This window comes from Mobula birostris, chromosome 17, assembly GCF_030028105.1.
Source record: "Mobula birostris isolate sMobBir1 chromosome 17, sMobBir1.hap1, whole genome shotgun sequence".
In the NCBI taxonomy this organism is placed as follows: domain Eukaryota; kingdom Metazoa; phylum Chordata; class Chondrichthyes; order Myliobatiformes; family Myliobatidae; genus Mobula; species Mobula birostris.
Window position 1 is genome coordinate 66,610,919 of NC_092386.1, and position 23,364 is coordinate 66,634,282.

Here is a 23,364-nt window from a genome sequence, read left to right on the forward strand (position 1 = left end):
GGATTAATCAAGAGCACGGCAGTGGGGGTAAGTACGAATAAAGTAATAATAAGTAAGAAAATTCCACGTGGTGTTGGTAAGTCCCTGTGGATACCACTTCACACGAAACAAAGGTCTGAACAGGCAGGGAAGGAGAATTAAAAATCCTTGTGAATACTGCCTTAAGAAGTGTAAGGGTCTGCATAGGCGAGGTGTAAAAGGAAAAGGTTCTGTGGATACCGCCCTAAGTAGGGGTCTGCACGGGCAGAATATAATAAGAGATAAAGATAGTTTAATAGATAATTCAGACGCTGGTGAGATAAACCATAAGGCTAGGCATAGAAATAGAGTTAGAGAAATAGTATTATTAAATAGGCAAGTCGTGAGATTCTAAAAATACCATAATAGAAAAAGGAAAAAGAGAACAACATGACAGAGAAAGGAACAGCAGTAGAAATATTGAGCAGAAAATTCCTGGTCTGTCAAGGTAAGATCGTGGAAATTTCAGAAAAATGGGAAAAAAGAACTAAAAAAACTGGTCACGAAATGGCCAAGAGAAGGAACGTTTGATGTAAGCTTATGTGAGGAAATGGAAGCGCTAATTAAAAATCACAAACCCAAAGATAAATCCAAGAGGGGAAAAAAAGGAACAAGAAATGGAAGTGTTAAAACTCTTTAGGATGGAGGGAGAAAGGTTAAGAAAGATGGGAAGTATATTAATAGTAAGTAAAAAAGACACTGAGAAATGAAAAGAGCAGTCTGATAAAGAAAAGGAAAAGCATAACAGGGAGCCGGCTTCGGCTCTATACCCAGATCTGAAAGATGTAGAAAAACCTCCTCCCTATTATGAGAAAGAAACCCTTAAGCAGTGTCTGATGATAACAGAAAGAGTGGATCTAAATGGAGAAATTAAAGGCTGGGATACTGAGGAGGAAAGAATGAAACCCCAAAAGGAGCAGGAGGAACTATGGATGGTAATAGAAGAAGACAGGGCAAAGATAGAACAGGAAAAAAGGGAAATAGTAGAAGAGATCAAAGGGTTACAGGAATTAAAAGCGAAAAGGGATGAAGAGAAATCTTTGTTATATGGGCACGGAACTGAACAGGCCAGAGCAGAAGGTAACTTGTTGGGAGAGCAAGAGTTAAGTAGTGAAAGAGAGGGTGCAGGAGAGTGTAGCCAGAGGATAGGAGATAGGAGCCTTGAAGGGGAAAAAGAGAGTGAAAAGGCAGATATTAGAAACAGAGGGAGAGATTAGGGAATTACAGCGGAGACTGAATTTCCAACGGGAGTTTGAGGATTTCATATGGGCCCAAGCAAATGCTAGCTCAAGGCAGAAAAGAAGAACTCCACGAGGAGGCCAAGGGAGAAAGGAAACCCTGGAAAGAATCATGTGGCCGCCAGTAAAAATGTGCTCAAACAGATGGGGAGTCAGGTGAGGAGGAGGGTCAGGAGATGTGGGAAAGGAAAGGGAGAATGATGCCATTGTTAGTAAAAGGATTGGGACAAGTACAGTATATTCTTTGGGGATCCCAGGACCTGGAAGGGCTGAAAAACACCCTGCCCAGCCTACATGAGGGTGCAGGGAAATGGATTAGGGCCTTTGAGGAAGAGACCACGGGACAAATGTTGGCTATGGGAGATTTGAAGGTGCTGCTAAGGCTGATGGGAACCTCCAAACTACAAGAGCTGATGGAAGTGGCTGGCATACAGAATGTGGACAGTGCACTGATTGACGGGGCCAGATTTGACACAGTGAGGCAGAGGGTATGGGGGACCCTCAGGGAGCTCTATCCACCCAAAATGGACCCCAAAGCCATGAAAGGGGATCCACTGGGAGACACTGAAAATCCAGCAGCCTATATAGAAAATCAGTTGAAAAGGTGGAGACTGGAAACTGAACAGGAGGTGGAAGGCAACCCATTTATGACCTTGATGTTCTGAAATACCATTTTGGATGCAATGCCTCCCCAAGTTGAGTCTAAACTTGAGGAAGTGGTTGGACTGATATCAATGACCCCACAGGAATTCAGGGACCATGTAGTCCATGCGGTCGAAAAATACCGAAAAGACAAACTAAAGTTGACTGAGCAGCAAGAAGTGCAAAGAAAGCTGATACAAATGCAGCTTGAAGAACTTAAAAAGGAAAAAGAAAAAGGCAAGAAGATGCAGCCAGCAATGACCGATTTAAGCACAGCCGTTGAAATGAATGAAATGCCATTATATGGAGGGGCCAGTCGTGCCATAAGACAGAGCCCAGAAAACCCCATGCCAATAATAAATGTCCTTGGGGGAGCTTTTCTGCAAATTCCCTATCAGGGACAGGTTAAATTTAAACAGCAGCACAGACAGGACTGGAAATCCCAAGGAGGGGGGCAGAGAGGTTATGGGCAGGAAGGGCCAGTAAGGAAACAAGGGAAAAGAGATACAAAGACTGTGCTGGGGATGTAACCAGCCAGGACCCATGAGAAGGGACTGCCCACATAAGCCATGGGCTGTCACGTACCAGCAGGAACCAATGAGATGGGAACCACAGTCTAGCCAAGGACCAGTCCCCGCAGGGCCAAGTGGACCCATGAACCCCTATGCAAGACATTAGGGGTGCCCAGAGAACCCAGGTGGGAAGGGACACTACCCAGTGATAACAAGGGAGGCAGCAGAGGAACCCATTGTTCAGGTTGTGTTAGAAGGGCAGCTGACAGTACAGCTTGGGTACAGCCGCAGTATGCCCTTCACCTTCCCATGTCAGGAAAATTTATCAAGACTGTAGGGTTCTCAGGAAAAACACAGTTGACACAATGTACAGCTACAGTGAGATTAAGGATGGGCAGCAAAGGAATAGTTTTGCTGATATTAGTGTCCAAAGGAACTCTGATGAATTTGCTAGGCAGAGATGCCCTATTAAAACTAGAATTAAAATTAGAATGTACCAGAAGTGGGCTGAGTGTGGAAAGAGTAATTGCTCAATTACTAGTGCGGCAAGTCAAGAAAGCTAATGTCTTCTGGATAGGATCTGGGAAACCTGGGAAAAATGGAAAAAGGGCGTGCAGGCTATACTGCCCCAGGCTGTAGCACCCAAACCCGAGTTACACTGCACAGTGATTTTTGACGAAACTCAGAATGAAGAGCTAGAGGAGAGATGGCACAAGGAGGCAGGCAACCAGTGGCACCTAAGAGGAGAAGCTATAATAATTGGGAGACGAGGGGCAGCCCTGCAAGTCCGGTGGAATACCTTCTTGGAGAAATGGTACAGGATACCGGAAGCTGAGTCCCTCATAACGCTGCTGGTAAATGAGGGACATCAGTCTAAAGACCTGGGACCCTTAGTAAAGCATGCTGGAACCGTAGCCGTGTGGAGGAAAATTATGCCACAGGTGTGGGTATCGGGAGACAAAAACTATTTTAAAATAAATATAGATATAGTAGGAACAACAAAGGAGGTCGAAATAACTCCCCAACCACACCTGATGTTATTGGGAAAGGAGGAAGGCCAGCAGAGAGATAACAGGCTGGATAGGTTACCATCTATACTGTGGTCACAACATAACACGGATGTAGGAGAATAAGAACAGCCAGTCTGGTAGAAATAAAGCCGAAAAAGGGAGTGAGGGCGATAGTGCCGGATCAAATTGAGGCTATAACTAAAGCTTCCAAGCCCCAGACAGTGAGACAGATGATGACGTTTCTGGGACTGACAGGATATAGTTCAGATTGGACTGGGGAATATGCTGAAATTGTAACACCACTGAGGAAAATAATGAAGGAAGCAGGACATGCAAGCTTGAGGAGTAATCTACAGTGGAATGATGAGGCAGAAGTGGCTTTCAATACTATAAAGCAGGACTTGCAGTCAGCCCCAGCATTAGTTTTGCCTGACTACGAGAAGGCCTTTCATCTGTACGTATCCAATCGACAGGAAGGTTATGCCGCAGCAGTTCTAATGCAGGAGACTGGCACAGGTAAAGCAAAGCAACCGATAGCGTACTACAGTGTGAAACTGGATGAGGTGGCTCAGGGGTACCCACCTTGTTACCAGGGATTGGCGGTACTATGCATATGAAAAGGCATCATCCGTAACCATGGGCTACCTGTGATTCTGTACACACACCACAAGGTAGCAGAATTACTGGAAAGAGGGAAATTTCTGTTGACACCAGCCAGGATAGCCGCATATCAGATGCTACTGACATTTCCAGGTATAACTATACAGAGATGCACCACCAGTAATATAGCCGATTATGTCCCTTTAGGGTATGAAGGAGAACCCCATGATTGTGTAGGGAAAACAATGACATTCGCCAAACTAAGAGCAGATTTATAATCAGAACCTTTAGAGGACGAAGATAAAAAGGTCCTGTTCGTAGATGGCTCTTGTTACAGGGATCACGATGGGAATCACGCAGGGTTCTCAGTAGTGCAACAGAATCAGGCAGACTTCAAGGTCATCAGAATAGAGGCATATTCCCAACCGTGCTCCGCCCAGCTAGCGGAAATCAGAGCTTTGACAGCAGTGTGTGAAATGATGGAAGGAGAGAAAGTAGATATCTATACAGATTCAGCATATGCTCATAGTGTGTGTCATTTGTTTGGGACAGTGTGGAAACAGAGAGGTTTTAGAAAGAGCAATGGAGATCCCATACCGCACTGTCAGCAGATTTTAGGTTTAATAAAAGCGCTGATGAACCCTAAAGCACTGGCTATAGTAAAATGCCAGGCACATAAAAAAGGAAATGATGCAGTAACAAAGGGAAATCAAGCTGCAGATGAAGCAGCCAGGAAAGCGTCTGGGTGTACATCCGTTGTCAGCGCACCCCAGGTAAGTCTAGAGCCGGAACCTATGGTAGAGGACCTAATTGAAATACAGGGAAAGGCAACTTTGCCAGAACAAACACTGTGGAGACGAAGGGGGGCCAAACAGAACCCAGAAGGCCTATGGACCACGGAAGATGGCCTACTGGTAGCTCCCACCCCTTTACTGACTATCCTGATCTCAGAAGCACATGGGATGGATCATTGTGCAAGGGGGGGGAAGTAATAAGGAAAATAAAAAAGGATGGATTTTGGTCGCCTTATTTACAGGCTTCAGTAGACCATGTATTCTCACAGTGCGAGGTATGCGCGCAGAATAATGTTTGGAAAGGAATTACAACCCCAATAGATCATATACCCGTACCTGAAGGGCCATTTAAACTCCTAGTGATTGACTATGTAGACATGATAAAAACAGTAAGAGGAAAAAGATACGTGTTGGTGGTAATCGACAGATTCAGCAGATGGGTAGAGGCAGTACCCTCGAAAGATCAAGGGGCAGGAACAGTGGTGAAATTCCTGACAAACGAAGTGATCCCAAGGTTTGGGATACTGACAGAAATTAGCTCTGACAATGGTTCAGCTTTCATCCAAAAAGTGGTCAAGTTAGTACTGCAAGCACTGAGAGATTCGGATGTGTGTATCACCCTCAGTCGCAGGGTATGGTGGAAAGAATTAACGGGACCTTAAAAACCAAACTAAACAAAATCTGTGCAGATACTAAACTCAACTGGGTCGATGCACTACCGATAGCATTAATGAGTTACCGCATGCAGACTAATTGGATGACGTGTGTAACATCGCATGAAATGCTAACCGGAAGGCCCATGCCAGTGCCCCAGTGGAGAGAGCCTAGTTTGGAACAACTGGAATTGGAATTAAAACAATACATGCGGCAATTAACTATGATACATAAGTCTATTTATGCACAGGAAAAACAGAAAGAGCCAGAGATTGATCGAGGGGAAGGACCAATCAAGCCAGGCGATCAGGTCTACGTGCGAGCGTTTCGAAGAAAGTGGAACGAACCCAGAAGGGAAGGGCCCTTTACAGTAACCAAAGCATCACCCATCGCAGTTCAAGTGGAAGGACGCTCCACCTGGTATCATCTCAGTCACTGCACTAGAGCAATCCCGCAGGTACAGTCAGGTGGGCCACCCGAGGTAAGTGGTGAAGAGGAACAAACAGTAGGGGGCAGGCAAGAGCAACAAGAAGCTGACACTGAACCGCAGGAACTTGACCAAGTAATAAGGGAAATTTTTGGTCCTGAGGACAGGCCCGAAGACCCTAAGGATGGGGTTATGGATGGTAGTACTCTTTCAGATAATGGGGATGACTTGGGGGCGACCAGTCCCGCCCCCCGGGGATGATACACTCAGATACTCTTGTGCAGATTTGGAGATCATTAATTTGGCAGATGTGGCATGGGACTGTTAGGATCCCACAAAACCTGAGAGAAAGGAGTAAGAGGAGCACAACGATTACCTCCGTACCATGGTACCAGAACATGTGGTACCAATGGGCAAATTATACAGCAGGGATGATGAAGAGACAGAATTGTTATCTATGCTCAAGGGCAAGTCCAGTGCAACACGTAGCCCCCATGCCATACAACTCCTCCACCTGCATGCAATGGCGAAAGGAGCGGAGGGGGCAGTGTGCGCGGCAGTGTCCAAGTGTAGTCAAGACCTGCAGTATGGGAATTTGTAGCGGGACGGATCCTTGTTATCAGAAATGTATTGATAACACACCAATGTGCCCTTATTGGTGTATGTTATACCAGGCTTCCTCGCAGTTTGATCAAAACAAGCTTGCCTGTAACTGTAATTACAGCAGACCGTGGGCTATAAAGAAAAATCTATGCAAAAGAACAATCTATGTTCCGTGCCTATTCTGGTATCTCTCCCCCACTTTTCCTTCACTACATCGACGACTGCATTGGCGCTGCTTCCTGCACGCATGCAGAGCTCATTGACTTTATTAACTTTGCCTCCAACTTTCACCCTGCCCTCAAGTTTACCTGGTCCATTTCGGACACCTCCCTCCCCTTTCTAGATCTTTCTGTCTCTGGAGACAGCTTATCCACTGATGTCTACTATAAGCCTACTGACTCTCACAGCTATCTGGACTATTTTTCTTCACACCCTGTCTCTTGCAAAAACGCCATCCCCTTCTCGCAATTCCTCCGTCTCTGCCGCATCTGCTCTCAGGATGAGGCTTTTCATTCTAGGACGAGGGAGATGTCTTCCTTTTTTAAAGAAAGGGGCTTCCCTTCCTCCACTATCAACTCTGCTCTTAAACGCATCTCCCCTATTTAATGTACATCTGCTCTCACTCCATCCTCCCGCCACCCCACTAGGAATAGGGTTCCCCTGGTCTTCGCCTACCACCCCACCAGCCTCTGGGTCCAACATATTATTCTCCGTAACGTCCACCACCTCCAACGGAACCCCACCACTAAGCACATCTTTCCCTCTCTTCCCCCCTCCCCCCTGCATTCTGCAGGGATCGCTCCCTACGCGACTCCCTTGTCCATTCGTATCCCCCATCCCTCCCCACTGATCTCCCTCCTGGTACTTATCCGTGTAAGCGGAACAAGTGCTACACATGCCCTTATACTTCCTCCCTTACCACCATTCAGGGCCCCAAACAGTCCTTCCAGGTAAAGCAACACTTCACCTGTGAGTCGGCTGGGGTGATATACTGCGTCCGGTGCTCCTGATGTGGCCTTTTATATATTGGCGAGACCCGACGAAGACTGGGAGACTGCTTTGCTGAACACCTATGCTCTATCTGCCAGAGAAAACAGGATCTCCCAGTGGCTACACATTTTAATTCCACATCCCACTCCCATTCTGACATGTCTATCCACGGCCTCCTCTACTGTAAAGATGAAGCCCCACTCAGGTTGGAGGAACAACACCTTATATTCTGTCTGCATAGCCTCCAACCTGATGGCATGAACATCGACTTCCGCCATTGCCCCACCTCCCCCTCGTACCCCATCTGTTACTTACTTTTATACACACATTCTTTCTCTCACTCTCCTTTTTCTCCCTCTGTCCCTCTGAATATACCCCTTGCCCATCCTCTGGGTCTCCTCCCACCCCCTCCACCCTCCTTGTCTTTCTTCCCGGACCTCCTGTCCCATGATCCTCTCCTATCCCTTTTGCCTATCTCTTGGCTCCATCCCTCCCCCTCCTGTCTTCTCCTATCATTTTGGATCTCCCCCTCCCCCTCCAACTTTCAAATCCTTTACTCACTCTTCCTTCAGTTAGTCCTGACAAAGGGTCTCGGCCTGAAACGTCGACTGCACCTTTTCCTATTGATGCTGCCTGGCCTGCTGTGTTCACCAGCAACTTTTATGTGTGTTGTTTGAATTTCCAGCATCTGCAGAATTCCTGTTGTTCTCTACCTTTATCAATCACTTTTGACTGGCCATGGGAGAGTGAACTGCATTGCATTACACAGACTATGGAAATTGGTACAGCGTCACAAAGTACCCCAGGATCAACTGAGTTTTTAAGACATGTTTTTATGAGGTGAAAGGGTTATTTTTATAACAGATACATAAACCTTGCTTAATCCATGACAAATCAAACATCTGAAACACAGGTCATGCCAAGAAAACCTATGATTGCTGAAGTTCCAACGCCTTGATATTTTTCTTCATCTGTCTGGATCAACTATTATTACTGTATCATGCAACTATAGAAAGTAAGGTACCTGATGGAACTTGGCAATTTTTCATCTAGAATTTTCCCACATTCCTGCTAAGCATTTTAGAATAAGTACTCACCTTGTACACAACAGGTGTGAACCACGCAGGCATGAGGACCAAATTGCACAACCGTGCTGTTGGACAGTGTTGATCAAAGCTCACAAGGAGTGCCACATCCCCTAGCTTTCCAAGTCCAATTATTTCTACAGGGACCTTTAAAATCACCTCATTCTGCTCTTCATAGACACCAGGGCAAACAAGAATCTTATCATACACGTTGGCAACAGACAAGGCACTCCTGAGGTTCAGATGCTCACTTGTTGGACCGACAAAAATAGTTTTTCTATCCTTCTTCCGCCGAAATAAATGCAAACAGTTAGAAGATTCCACGTCCTGGGCATTTTTGGTCCAAATTTTAGAAGCTAAGTGATGTTGCCTAAATGCTTCCCTCCAAGAATGTGGTTCAACGTCAGGTTGATTTGGCCAGTTTGGGTGTTTGCAATCATTGCATCCAAGACACAGCTGCCTCCATCGAGTATTATCCAGACTGATTACCAGTTCGTACCAAGCCCTGCACACCACACAGCAGCGACCCAGATCTGGGAGAGGCAAATATGCAAGGATCAGGCGCCACAGCTCCAGTGGGAGACCGCTGATCTCCATTGTCACCTATGAATTAAAGAAAATATTAGGCAAAGATTAAAATCTGTGAAGGAGGAAATATTTTGGTGCAAGTGCTGTCTTTATTTTCAGAATACCATTAATGTCAATAAATTACTCAGAAGTGCAGTCAAGATTTTAATTCAGCATGAATTAAACAAACATGAAAATTAGGGGCAAGGGTAGACTACTTAGTTCATTCAACTTAATTCTACCATTTAATATGATCACGGTTTATTTGACAGTAATCTTATCTCTAAGATTCTTCTAACTCTGGTAACCACTCATTCTCTTGCTGATTATGAATTTAACTTGGTTGAAAATATTCAAGAACTCCACTTCCACTGCCATTTGAATAATGCCAATGACTTATGGTTCTCAGGGGAAACACTTTGCCTTAGCTGTCTTAAATGTTTTTAACAGTGAATCCAAGTGCTATATTCTTCAACAGAGGAAATATTCTCTCTATACTTACCCATCCAAGGCCCCTCAAAATCACACTCACTTTTTTGAACTCCAGTTGATATAAACTGAGTCTTCATTTCCTTTAATCAGAATCAGGTTTATTATCACTGGCATATGTCATGAAATTTGTTGTTTTGCAGCAGCAATACAGTGCAATGCATAAAGAATTACTATGAGCTATAAGAAATATATGAAAAAGAATAGTGCAAACAGAGAGCAAAAAGTGAGGTAGTGTTCACGTGTTCCAAAATCTCATAGCAGAGGGGCTATCAGGCTCCCATAGCTCCTTCCTGATGGTGGTAACGAGGAGAGAGCATGTCCAGGATGGGGAGGGTCCTTAATGATGGACATTGCCTTCTTGAGACATTGTCTGTTGAAGATGTCCTGGATGGTAGGTGGGCTGGTGCCCATGATGGACTTGGCTGAGTTTACAATCCTCTGCAGTGTTTTCCCCAATCCTGTGCATTTGTTAGTCCATGAGTAATGTGCAACCAGTCAAAATGTTCTCCATGGTACAGTTGTAGAAATTTACTACAGTCTTTGGTGACATACCAAATCATTTCAAACTCCTAATGAAATATAGCCACTGGTATGCCTTATTCATATTATCAGTATGTTGGGTCCAGGATTGATCTTCAGAGATGCTGACACCCAGGAACTTGAAGCTACTCACCCTTCCCACTGTAGACCCTTTGATGAGGACTGGTGTGCATTCTCCCAATTTCCCCTTCTTCAAGTCCTCAACCAGCTCCTTGGTCTTACTGACATTGAGTGGAAGGTTGTTTTTGCAACATCACTTATCCAGCTGATCAATCTCACTCTTGTACACACCCTCGTAACTATCTGACATTCTGCCAAGAACAGTAGTGTCATCAGCGAATTTATTGATGGTGTTTGTGCTGTGTATAGCCAGACAGTCACGAGTACAGAGAGAGATCAGCTCAGGGCTAAGCATGTATCCTTGAGGTACAGCTATGTCAATTGTCACCGAGGAGGGATGTTATTTCTGATCTAGACTGACCAGGAGTTCCCAACCTGGGGTTCATGGACCCCTTGGTTAATAGTAGGGGATCCACAGCCTCCTCTACTGTAAAGATGAAGCCACACTCAGGTTGGAGGAACAACACCTTATATTCCATCTGGGTAGCCTCCAACCTGATGGCATGAACTTTGACTTCTCTAACTTGCATTGATGCCCCACCTCCCCCTTGGACCCCATCTGTTATTTACTTACTTATTATTATTATAAACTTTATTTTTTTTTCTCTCTCCTTTTCCTCCCTCTGTCCCTCTGGGTCCCCCTCCCCCGCCCTTTCTTTCTCCCTAGGCCTCCTGTCCCATGATCCTCTCATATCCCCTTTGCCAATCACCTGTCCAGCTCTTGGCTCCATCCTTCCCCCTCCTGTCTTCTCCTATCATTTTGGATCTCCCCCTCCCCCTCTCAAATCTCTTACTAGCTCTTCTTTCAGTTAGTCCTGACGAAGGGTCTCGGCATGAAATGTCGACTGTACCTCTTCCTAGAGATGCTGCCTGGCCTGCTGCGTTCAATGTCAGAAGAATTTCAGTACTTGATCAGAATCTTGCCTGTAATCAAATTCATTACCAAAGTAATTTAACTTGGGTTGGTATAATACATGGGCCTGCAAGGAGAACTCACACTTTTGCCTCAGTGTCAAATATATAGTCTGCTTCACTTGATACCAGTGTCCAGATAACAGCTGACTGATAGAAACCTGAAGAATTGCTCGCTCATTTCCAATTCAATGATCAATTCATGAACTGATGGGTCACAAAGTGATTAAGAGGCATAAACTAGTAGTCTGGGCTCCAGAGCAACAGAAATGGTTTACAAAAAAAATTCTTTTTAGACAGCACTTACTTTAACGCAAACCACTCCACACCAGAAAGAATTACACAGTGCTTTTCACAGCCTCAGCAAAAATTACTTTTATGGAAACTTAATCTGACATATGATTTGAGCAATAACAACAACTCCATATTTATCAGCAACCTAATAAACACATTATCCATACCTCCTTTAACTTTTCCATTGTTATCTATCCAGTACGGCCACATCAGTACCTACAAAAGCTTCATTATCCATTTCCTTCCTGCAACATCCTAGGTTCCTATGATCTATCATTGGATCACTATTTATTACAGACACGATCGTTTTAATGGACCCAACCAAAAAGAACTTTAAGATTTCACACAATGACATCACCCCACCAGCCTTCTGCCCATCTTCCCCAATAATGCTCATTTACGAGAATACTTACTTCAGTAATAACTAAAACTTAAAGCAGTCAACATCTGTTCAAATTTCTCTCTGGTTTCACACCTCCCGATTTCTGTAAACTCACCAAGCATACATAGAAACATAGAAAACCTATAGCACAATACAGGCACTTCAGCCCACAAGGTTGTGCCGAACATGTCCTTACCTTAGAACTACCTAGGCTTTACCCATAGCCCTCTATTTTTCTAAGCTCCATGTAGCCATCCAGGAGTCTCTTAAAAGACCCTATCGTTTCTGCCTCCATCACCGAAGCTGGCAGCCCATTCCACGCACTCACCACTCTCTGCATAAAAAAAACTTACCTGACATCTCGTCTGCATCTACTTCCAAGCACCTTAAAACTGTGCCCTCTCATGTTAACCATTTCAGCCCTGGGGGAAAGCCTCTGACTATCCACACGATCAATGCCTCTCATTATCTTGTACACCTCTATCAAGTCACCTCTCATCCTCCGTCACTCCAAGGAGAAAAGGCCAAGTTCACTCAACCTATTCTCATAAGGCATGCTCCCCAACCTAGGCAACATCCCTGTAAATCTCCTCTGCACCCTTTCTATGGTTTCCACATCCTTCCTGTAGTGAGGCGACCAGAATTGAGCACAGTACTCTAAGTGGGGTCTGACCAGGGTCTTATATAGCTGCAACATTACCTCTTGGCTCTTAAACTCAGTCCCATGATTGATGAAGGCCAATGCACCGTATGATTTCTTAACCACAAAGTCAACCTGCATAGCAGCTTTGAGTGTCCTATGGACTTAGACCCCAAGATCCCTCTGATCCTCCACACTGCCAAGAATCTTACCATTAATACTATACTCTGCCATCATATTTGACCTACATCAACTGAAAATTCTTCCAATTCGAGCTTAATAAGCATCTGCAATTCCTTTCACGCCACCAATTGCAGCCCTACCATTAGGTTCCTGGCCTCAAGCTTTGACTTTCTCACTGTACATCTTGGTTAAATCACTTCGTAAAACTTCTGAATCTTTCTTACTCTTTGGTGTCAAGTTGGCAAATATTTCTGCAACAAACTGTACTTGTAAACTTCCTATCATGTCAGTTAAAAGCCTTGCAAAATGCATACTGTTTTACTGGTTGAGAGGACAACTGGCTGTTCATCTAACCTTCCACCTAAAGTAGGAGCAGGAAGAGTATGAAAATACAAAAACTATCTTGATATTTACCATCTTGTAAATAGTCTGTTAAGATCCTTGCAGTACAGAAAACCTTTAATGGGTCCCAAAAGGCATTATATAAAAGGGCAAACTATTCAACAGCAACTGAACAAAAGTGGTTAAAGATAGCCTGGATTGTTCATTTGGGAATTACGTCAGAGAACTTGTGATTTTCCCCTCCCCCGCCATCATTCCTGGAAAATATGCTTTCACAAGACTGGACGGGGTGGACAGATAGAAATGGTCATTTCAAACATCGATAGCCTGGGCACGGCTGTCAATAACAGAGCAATTTTAACAGGACATGTACTGGGATTTAGAAATGGAGATGGAGTGCAGAGAATACAGAGCTTTGCAGGCCTAGGAGAGGTTGCAGAGAAGGAGGCATGATGAGGCAGGAGGCTAAAGAAAAAAGGATCAGAATTTTAAGTGAAAGTGTTGCTTAACCAGGAGCCAGTACATATCAGTAAGCACAACTGGTAGTGGCTGAACAGAACTTAATGCAACAGAAGCAGCAGAATTTTTATCGAGCTCCTAATTACTGCATGGAGGATTAAGGTTAGCCTGGAGTGTCAGCCAATCTTAATCTTATAAAGGTATTGAAGGAATGGATGAAAGTTTTGGTAACAAGATGAGGCAGGTGGTGTCAAGTGATGTTCAAGGGTGAAAGAATCAACCTTGGGTTTTGCACAGATAACAGAACCAAAAATACTAATTCACATTACTGCTGACTTAGTCACAATTTAATGTTATTGTCAATTTGTGAGCTCAACTTCACTTTTCCACCCGATCTTCATAATCTGATTCTTTAAATGTCCTAGCATTTATTAAACTTACCTTTGGATATATTTAAGAATTAAGCATCCACAGCCCTTGGGGTTAGAAAAAAAAGGGAAACGTATGCTCCAGTTTTTGGCTTTCCCCTTAAGGCAACAGCTTCTCTGTGAATATTGTTAACTACCAAGCAGTTTAAGAATTCTATGCACTTCACCGTTTGTTTGTAAAGCAGCCACTTTTCAATAATTCCTCATTGAGAAAAACCTGGTATTTGGTGAATCTTCCTTTGAAATAGACACTAAAACAGAACATACTTTTCAGATGTGGTCTTGCTAAGACTCCATATGTGGCAGCAACGCTTTTCATGCTCTGATTAAACCAGTGATTTGCTGCAAACTTCTTGATGCATCTACATTTTAACTTTACATACTTTATATACCAGTACACCCAAATCACTCAATAGACCAATATTTATTAGTTCCTAAATATTTAAATTCTATTTTTCATTCTTCCTACCAAAATGAATCTCACACTTCCCCTCATTGTACACCATCCGTAATCCATTACTCTCTTTTAACCTGTCTTTCTATATTCTTTTATACCCTTTACATTTTCCTCAAATATTACTTTCAAATCACATTTGGAAGCATGCTACCTTTTCCTTTCAGTTGAAGACTGTGGGTAACCCAGGCCCCTGTACTCATTGTTGTTTACTTCTGCAATGAACAGCCAAAAACTTGAAAATGACCCAATTATTTACTTTGGTTAAAAAGTTTGATCCAATCCTCTAGTGACCACAAGACCCTATTCTCAATCTCATGACCTTTGGATTTGTGTAACCACTTTTTTGTGTAGGACCTTATCAAAAACATTTTCAAAGTTCAGGTATGCAATATTCCATGGTTCCTCCCTACCTGCCCAATAAATGCACCCTCAAAAACTATTGCTTCTCAATCTCTATACACTTCCCATAACTTCCACCCCCCCACACACACTACTTAATGATGATTTTCTAAATGTCCTGTTACCACATCCTTAATAATATTTTTGAGCATTTTCCCCACTCCTGCAGCAATCAATGAATCTACACTCGGTGGCTACTTTGAGTTACCTCCTGTACCTAATAAAGTGGCCATTGAGTGTATGTTCATGGTCTTCTGCTGCTGTAGCCCGTCCTCTTCAAGGTTCGACATAGAATAGTACAGCACAGTACAGGCCCTTCGGCCCACAATGTTGTGCCGACCCTCAAGCCCTGCCTCCCATATAGCCCCCCCACCTTAAATTCCTCCATATACCTGTCCAGAAGTCTCTTAAACCTCACTAGTGTATCTGCCTCCACCACTGACTCAGGCAGTACATTCCATGCACCAACCACTCTCTGAGTAAAAAACCTTCCTCTAATAGCCCCCTTGAAATTCCCACCCCTTACCTTAAAGTCATGTTCTCTTGTATTGAACAGTGGTGCCTTGGGGAAGAGGCACTGGCTATCCACTCTATCTATTCCTCTTATTATCTTGTACACCTCTATCATGTCTCCTCTCATCCTCCTTCTCTCCAAAGAATAAAGCCCTAGCTCCCTTAATCTCTGATCATAATGCATACTCTCTAAACCAGGCAGCATTCTGGTAAATCTCCTCTGTACCCTTTCCAATGCTTCCACATCCTTCCTATAGTGAGGCGACCAGAACTGGACACAGTACTCCAAGTGTGGCCTAACCAGAGTTTTATAGAGCTGCATCATTACATCGCGACTCTTAAACTCTATCCCTCGACTTATGAAAGCTAACACCCCATAAGCTTTCTTAACTACCCTATCCACCTGTGAGGCAACTTTCAGGGATCTGTGGACATGTACCCCCAGATCCCTCTGCTCCTCCACACTACCAAGTATCCTGCCATTTACTTTGTACTCTGCCTTGGAGTTTGTTCTTCCAAAGTGTACCACCTCACACTTCTTCGGGTTGAACTCCATCTGCCACTTCTTAGCCCACTTCTGCAACCTGTCAATGTCTCTCTGCAATCTTTGACAATCCTCTACACTATCTACAACACCAACAACCTTTGTGTCGTCTGCAAACTTGCAACGCACCCTTCTACCCCCACATCCAGGTCATTAATAAAAATGACGAAAAGTAGAGGTCCCAGAACAGATCCTTGTGGGACACCACTAGTCACAATCATCCAATCTGAATGTACTCCCTCCAACATGACCCTCTGCCTTCTGCAGGCAAGCCAATTCTGAATCCACCTGGCCAGATTTGCCTGGATCCCATGCCTTCTGACTTTCCGAATAAGCCTACCATGTGGAACCTTGTCAAATGCCTTACTAGAATCCATGTAGATCAAATCCACTGCACTACCCTCATCTATATGCCTGGTCACCTCCTCAAAGAACTCTATCAGGCTTGTTAGCCACGATCTGCCCTTCACAAAGCCATGCTGACTGTCCCTGATCAGACCATGATTCTCTAAATGCCTATAGATCCTATCTCTAAGAATCTTTTCCAACAGCTTTCCCACCACAGACGTAAGGCTCACTGGTCTATAATTACCCGGACTATCCCTACTACCGTTTTTGAACAACGGGACAACATTCGCCTCCCTCCAATCCTCCGGTACCATTCCCGTGGACAACGAGGACATAAAGATCCTAGCCAGAGGCTCAGCAATCTCTTCCCTCGCCTCGTGGAGCAGCCTGGGGAATATTCTGTCAGGCCCCGGGGACTTATCCGTCCTAATGTATTTTAACAACTCCAACACCTCCTCTCCCTGAATATCAACATGCTCCAGAACATCAACCTCACTCATATTGTCCTCACCATCATCGTTCCCTCTCATTGGTGAATACCGAAGAGAAGTATTCATTGAGGATCTCGCTCACTTCCACAGCCTCCAGGCACATCTTCCCACCTTTATCTCTAATCGGTCCTACCTTCACTCCTGTCATCCTTTTTTTCTTCACATAATTGAAGAATGCCTTGGGGTTTTCCTTTACCCTACTCGCCAAGGCCTTCTCATGCCCCCTTCTTGCTTTTCTTATCCCCTTCTTAAGCTCCTTTCTGGCTTCCCTATATTCCTCAATATCCCATCTGATCTTTGCTTCCTAAACCTCATGTATGCTGCCTTCTTCCACCTGAATAGATTTTCCACCTCACTTGTCACCCATGGTTCCTTCACCCTACCATTCTTTATCTTCCTCACCGGGACAAATTTATCCCTAATATCCTGCAAGAGATCTCTAAACATCGACCACATGTCCATAGTACATTTCCTTGCAAAAACATCATCCCAATTCACACCTGCAAGTTCTAGCCTTATAGCCTCATAATTTGCCCTTCCCCAATTGAAAATTTTCCTGTCCTCTCTGATTCTATCCTTTTCCATAATAATGCTAAAGGCCAGGGAGTGGTGGTCACTGTCCCCCAGATGCTCACCCACTGAGAGATCTGTGACCTGACCCGGTTCATTACCTAGTACTAGATCTAGTATGGCATTCCCCCTAGTTGGCCTGTCCACATACTGTGACAGGAATCTGTCCTGGACACACTTAACAAACTCTGCCCCATCTAAACCCTTGGAACTAATCAGGTGCCAATCAATATTAGGGAAGTTAAAGTCACCCATGATAACAACCCTGTTATTTTTGCACCTTTCCAAAACCTGCCTCCCAATCTGCTCCTCTGTATCTCTGCTGCTACCAGGGGGCCTATAGAATACCCCCAATACAGTAACTGCTCCCTTCCTGTTCCTGACTTCCACCCATACTGACTCAAAAGAGGATCCTGCTACATTACCCACCCTTTCTGTAGCTGTAATAGTATCCCTGACCAGTAATGCCACCCCTCCTCCCCTTTTTCTGCCCTCTCTATCCCTTTTAAAGCACTGAAATCCAGGAATATTGAGAATCCATTCCTACCCTGGTGCCAGCCAAGTCTCTGTAATAGCTACTACATCATAATTCCATGTATGTATCCAAGCTCTCAGATCATCACCTTTTTTCCTGATGCTTCTTGCATTGAGGTACACACATTTCAGCCCTTCTACCTTACTGTCTTTACACTGTCTATTCTGCTTCTCTTTCCTCAAAGCCTCTCTGTATGTTAGATCTGGCTTTACTCCATGCACTTCTTTCACTGCTCTATCGCTCCAGGTGCCATCCCCCTTGCAAATTAGTTTAAACCCTCCCAAACCATGCTAGCAAACCTACCTGCAAGGATATTGCTCCCCCTCGAGTTCAGGTGCAACCTATCCAATCTGTACAGGACCCACCTTCCCCAGAAGAGATCCCAATGATCCAAAAATCCAAAACCCTGCTCCCTGCACCAACTCCTCAGCCACTCATTCAACTGCCATCTCCTCCAATTCTTACCATCATTGTCACGTAGCACTGGCAGCAATACTGAGAACATCACCCTTGAGGTCCTGTTCTTCAGCCTTCTGCCTAGTTCCCAAAACTCACACTTCAGGACCTCATCCCTCTTCCTGCCTATGTTGTTGGTACCAACATGTATCACGACTTCTGGTTGCTTTCCCTCTCGTACCAGGATGTCGTGCACCCAGTCAGAGACATCCCGGACCCTGGCACCCAGGAGGCAACAATCTTCTCATGTTCACGAAATCTCCTGTCTGCTCTCCTGACTATAGAGTCTCCAATGACAACAGCTCTCTTCTTCTCCGTCCCACCCTTCTGCACCACCAGGTCAGACTCAGTGCCGGAGGCCCTGCCACCGTGGCTCACACCTGGTCGGTCGGTCGTCCCCGCCAACAGTATCCAGGACGGTAAACTTATTATTCAGGGGAATGGCTACAGGGGTGCTCTGCACTACCTGTCTGCTCACCTTCGCTTTCCCACCTCTGACTGTCACCCAATGACCTGCTTCCGACAGCCCAGGTGTGACTACCTCCCTGTAGCTCTCATCTATGACTGCCTCATTCTCCCTTATGAGTCGAAGGTCATCCAGCTGCTGCTCCAGATTCCTTACATGGTCTTCCAGATTGCCCAGCCGTATGCACTTCTGGCAGGTGTGACTCTGCGGAAGAGGGGTGCTCCCCCAAGACTGCCACATCTCACGTAAGAGGCACATCACCGTCTCAGGAGGCATTGTAAGGACTAACTGCAAGCAAGATTGTACTCCGCCTCTTCTCGTTGAAGCTCCACTCCTTCACTGGCCCACTCACTCACTGGCCGCTTTCCAGACTTTTTGTACCCGATTTCTTCACTCCCTTCTTCTCAGCTGCTTGCTTTGACTGAAACAAGAACCGCTGAAAATTCCTCTTTTTAAACCTTGGCGCGCTACGTCAATTCAATTCCAGGAGCCGAGGCCAGTCAAGTCCAGGAGCCGAGGCCAGTCAAGTCCAAGTCACGTCCGGGTCACGTCCAAGCCAAGTCTGAGTCAATTCTAAGCCATGTCGGTGTTCTTGTCAAGAACTAGGTCTAGACCCAGGTACCCAGTCCCTGCCAAGACCCGAGTTCCGAGTCATGACCTGAGTTCCATGTCCAGTTCAAGTCCCTAGCCAAAGTCTAGGTTTTCTGGTTTGTTTCTCTTCGTGTCATCATTTTGTCCTCGTTCCTTGGTTTACCTAGCATCCTTAATAGACATAGACCAGTTCCTAGTACTTTCAGTGCCTGTGTCTTGCATTTGGGTCTGCTACCAATGCCCCTACTCAGGTTGGGTGGAAATAGAATTAGGAGTCATGGGTTAAAGATGAAAGGTGAAAGGGAATATAAGGGAGTATTTCCTCGCTCAGAGGTTGGTGACAGTTTGGAATGTGCTGCCATCGGAAGTGGTTGGTGTGCATTCGATTTCAAAATTTAAAGGCAATTTGGTTAAGTACTTGGATGGGAGCAGTATGACATTTCCAGACTGGGTGCAGATCAATGGGGCTAAGCAGGATATTAGGTCAATGTGCACTAGACTGGACGAAAAGCCTGTTGCTGTACTGTGGAGTTCAACTACTATGACTAGGTCGGACTGTAATAGGGTCACTGCCGATTTTTCCAGAGGTAATTTCCTGGTGAAAAGCTTAACAATTCACTGCCAGGAACCATGAGAGTCCAGTGTCAGTCTACAGATAGGAACTGACAGTGAAGTGCAGGCAGCAATCACAAGACTTTTGTGCATGTGTGTGAGACGAAAGCCAACTGTTAATAATACCGAGAAGGAATTTTGGAATGAAACTGTCAGCTGTCTCATGGAAAATGTTATGGCCTGGTACAGTTTATATTCAGTTTGGGTGGCAACAGGTGAATGTGCCTGTGTTATCTATGGATGTTTGGAATATTTTCAATGATTCTAATTTTTGCAATTCTCAGTGTTAACATTACATGCTGTGGTAATTACAGACGCAAAATGGAGCTGTCACATGGAACAGAAGGTTACTGAACCACGAGGCATGATTGGATATTTGATCAAATGAAAGAGATTCAGTCGGTCAAACTAGAGATACTACTCAAGTACTGTCTGTTCAAATGATTCTGTGGCATCCCATGATGGGTGAAGGCAGACCTCAGAGATGGGTGGAGAATGAACACAATCAGATTGTGGGATCCCGGGAGTCTTCAAGGCAACACTGTTACACGGTCGCTGAGGTCCAGCAATAGGAATGTTGGGAAGTTGAACAGAGTAATATAAAGCCTTTTTCTGTCCATTTGCAGACTGATCACGTGTCATATCACGAATAACCTTTCAATCATTGACTGTATCCTAACCCAACTAAAAGTGCATGTGTTCAGATAGTTAGACTCCGGTCACATCTTGTATCTGCCAAATAAAGGCTCAGCGTGGCTGCAGCCCTGGTCTGCCTTGTTTACCACACAGACCTGTTCCCTTACATCTGTTCAGACAGTCTGTCGAAGAATCTGCTTTCAATTGGTATCTTTTTCACTTACTGATACGCTCGTCCAGGGAATTGATCCTCGCCTGTTAACATGGCGCAAGTCCCTCCACACCCTCTTCAATCGCCTGCTCCAGTCGCTCTATGTAGAATGTCGTCAACTGCAGCAGCTGGTGATCGGAACAATTTGAAAGGAAGGTGGAGATAGCGGAATTCAGATCTGTAGCCATTCTGATTCACGTTGTGCGTTCAGAGATGCTCTTCTGCACACCACTGTTGTAACACGTGATTATTGAGATACTGTTGCTTCTTGTCAGCTTGAACCAGTCTAGCCATTCTCCTCTGACCCCTTATTTACAAGGTATTTTTGCCCATCAGAACTGCCACCCACTAGATGATTTTTTTTTGTTTTTTGCACCATTTTCTGTAAACTCGAGAGACTGCTGTGTGTGTGAAAATCCCAGCAGTTTCTGAGATACCTGACACCAATTCCACAGCCAGTCACTTAGGCTGCATTTCTTCCCCATTCCAGTCAGAACAACAACTGAACATCTTTATTTATAATTTTATTTTATTTTATTTAGTGATACAGCGTGGAGTCAGGACACACAGCAACCCCAATTCACCATAACCTAATCACCAGACAATTTACAATGACCAATTAATCTACACGGTACATTTTTGGACTGAGAGAGGAAACCACAGCACCTGGGAGGATGTACAGAGACTCCTTACAGACAGTGTCGGAACTGAACTCCGAACTCAGACGCCCCGAGATCTAATTGTGTCGTGCTAACCATTTCACTACTGTCACCATGTCTGCACTGAGTTTCTGCCACATGATTTGCTGATTGGATACTTGCATTAATGTACTGGTGGACCTAAAAATGTGGCCACTCAAGTGTATTTTACAACCCTCAGATATAGATCCGAGATCCAGAGAACTTCACAGGTTTTAGTGCTACCTAGTCAGAAGCACATCTACAGCACATACAGTATGCAGCAAACCTGAATGGACTGGTTCAGTCTCAAATATTTGCAATGTAAATGCCGACAAGGGAACAGACCTCATGGTGGGAATTTAAAGGCCATAACCTGGGCTTTATCAACGTGTATTAGCAACATAATGGCAACTCTTCTACTACTAGTTAACAATGCACAGTATGAGAGGAGTTTAAAAAAAGTTCAAAGTAAATTACCTATCCAAGTATGTCACCATAAAAGTGAATTTATTATATAATTATCATATTACATGTCACAATATACAGACGAGATTCTGAGATACCCTGAGCAGCAGTGAGATGCAGCTAGAAATGTTCACCCTACATGCAAAACTAGTTTTTCATTGATTATATTGTATTTCTCTCTTCTGAAGTGAATGCCTGCAAGAAAATAAATCTCAGGGTAGAATACTGTGGCAAATACATATTTCAGACTTTGAAAATAGATATCCTAGATCATTTTGCTGAACAATTACATGTCGCTAATGTAAAAAAATAGCCTAGAATAAACCTTAGAATCAGAATCGGGTTTCATATCACTGGCATATATCATTAAATATGTTGTTTTGCGGCATTATTGTAATCAATAATAATAAAAACTATAAGTACATAGATTAAAAAAAAGAAAACTAAATAAGCAGTGCAAAAAGAGAGGGAAAGAATATTGAGAGTGTTCATGGGTTCCTCGTTCATTGAGAAATCTGATGGCAGAGGGGAAGAAGCTGTTCCTGAAATGTCATGTGTGTGTCTTCAGGCTTCTGTATCTCCTCCTTGATGGTAGCGATGTAAAAAAGGCCACGTTCTAGCCCTTAATAATGGATGCTGCCTTTTTGAGGCATTGCCTTTTGACGGTGTCCTGGATGCTGGGGAGGCTCCATGATGGAGCTGGCTGAGTGTACAACTTCCTGCAGCTTTTAATCTGATTCTGTATAGTGACCCCTCCATACTAGATGGTGATGCAACCAGCTACAATGCTCTCTAGATCTGTAGAAATTTAGTGACATACCAATTCCCCTCAAACTCTGAATGAAATATAGTCACCATTGTAAATGCATCAATATGCTAGGCCCAGGATAGATCGACAGAGATGTTGACAGCCAGAAACTTGAAATTGCTCACCCTTTCCACTTCTCATCCCTCTGTGAGGACTGGTGTGTGCTCCATCGACTTCTCCTTCCTGACGTCCACAATCAATTCCTTGGCCTTACTGACATCGAGTGCAAGGTTGTTACTGCAATACCACTCAACCAGCTGATCTATCGTGCACCTGTACACCACCTCGTCACCATCTGAAATTCTGCCAACAATATTTGTGTCATCAACAAATTTCAAGATGGCCTTTGTGGTGTCCCTAGCCACACAACTGTGGGTGTAGAGAGTAGAGCAGTGGGCTAAACACGTGACCTTGAGGTGTGCTACTGTTGATTGTCAGCCAGGAGGAGATGTTACTTACGATCCGCACAGACTGCGGTCTCTCGGTGAGGAAATCTGGAACACTGGTGGTAATGTTACAGTGGATAATATAACATTAACATCAATGGGTAAAAAGCAGCTGTTGGCAATTTGCTGGTTAATGAATAGATTAAAGTGGAATATGCAAGTGTAACCCAAGATAACAGGATGGGAGAAGCAGTAAAGATGAAC

The 23,364-nt window shown here is 44.4% G+C and overlaps 1 protein-coding gene across 2 annotated transcripts in view; it reads right to left on the minus strand.

Annotated features, from left to right (window-relative positions):
* The window catches only part of fbxo10 (F-box protein 10), a 130,195-nt gene that overhangs the window by 99,371 nt on the left and 7,460 nt on the right, over positions 1–23,364 (minus strand). For both annotated transcript variants that reach the window (XM_072281859.1, XM_072281858.1), the window contains exon 2: positions 8,586–9,176. In XM_072281859.1, the coding sequence (XP_072137960.1) occupies positions 8,586–9,170 (585 nt within the window). In that variant the 5' untranslated portion in view covers positions 9,171–9,176. The remainder of the gene's footprint in view (positions 1–8,585; positions 9,177–23,364) is intronic.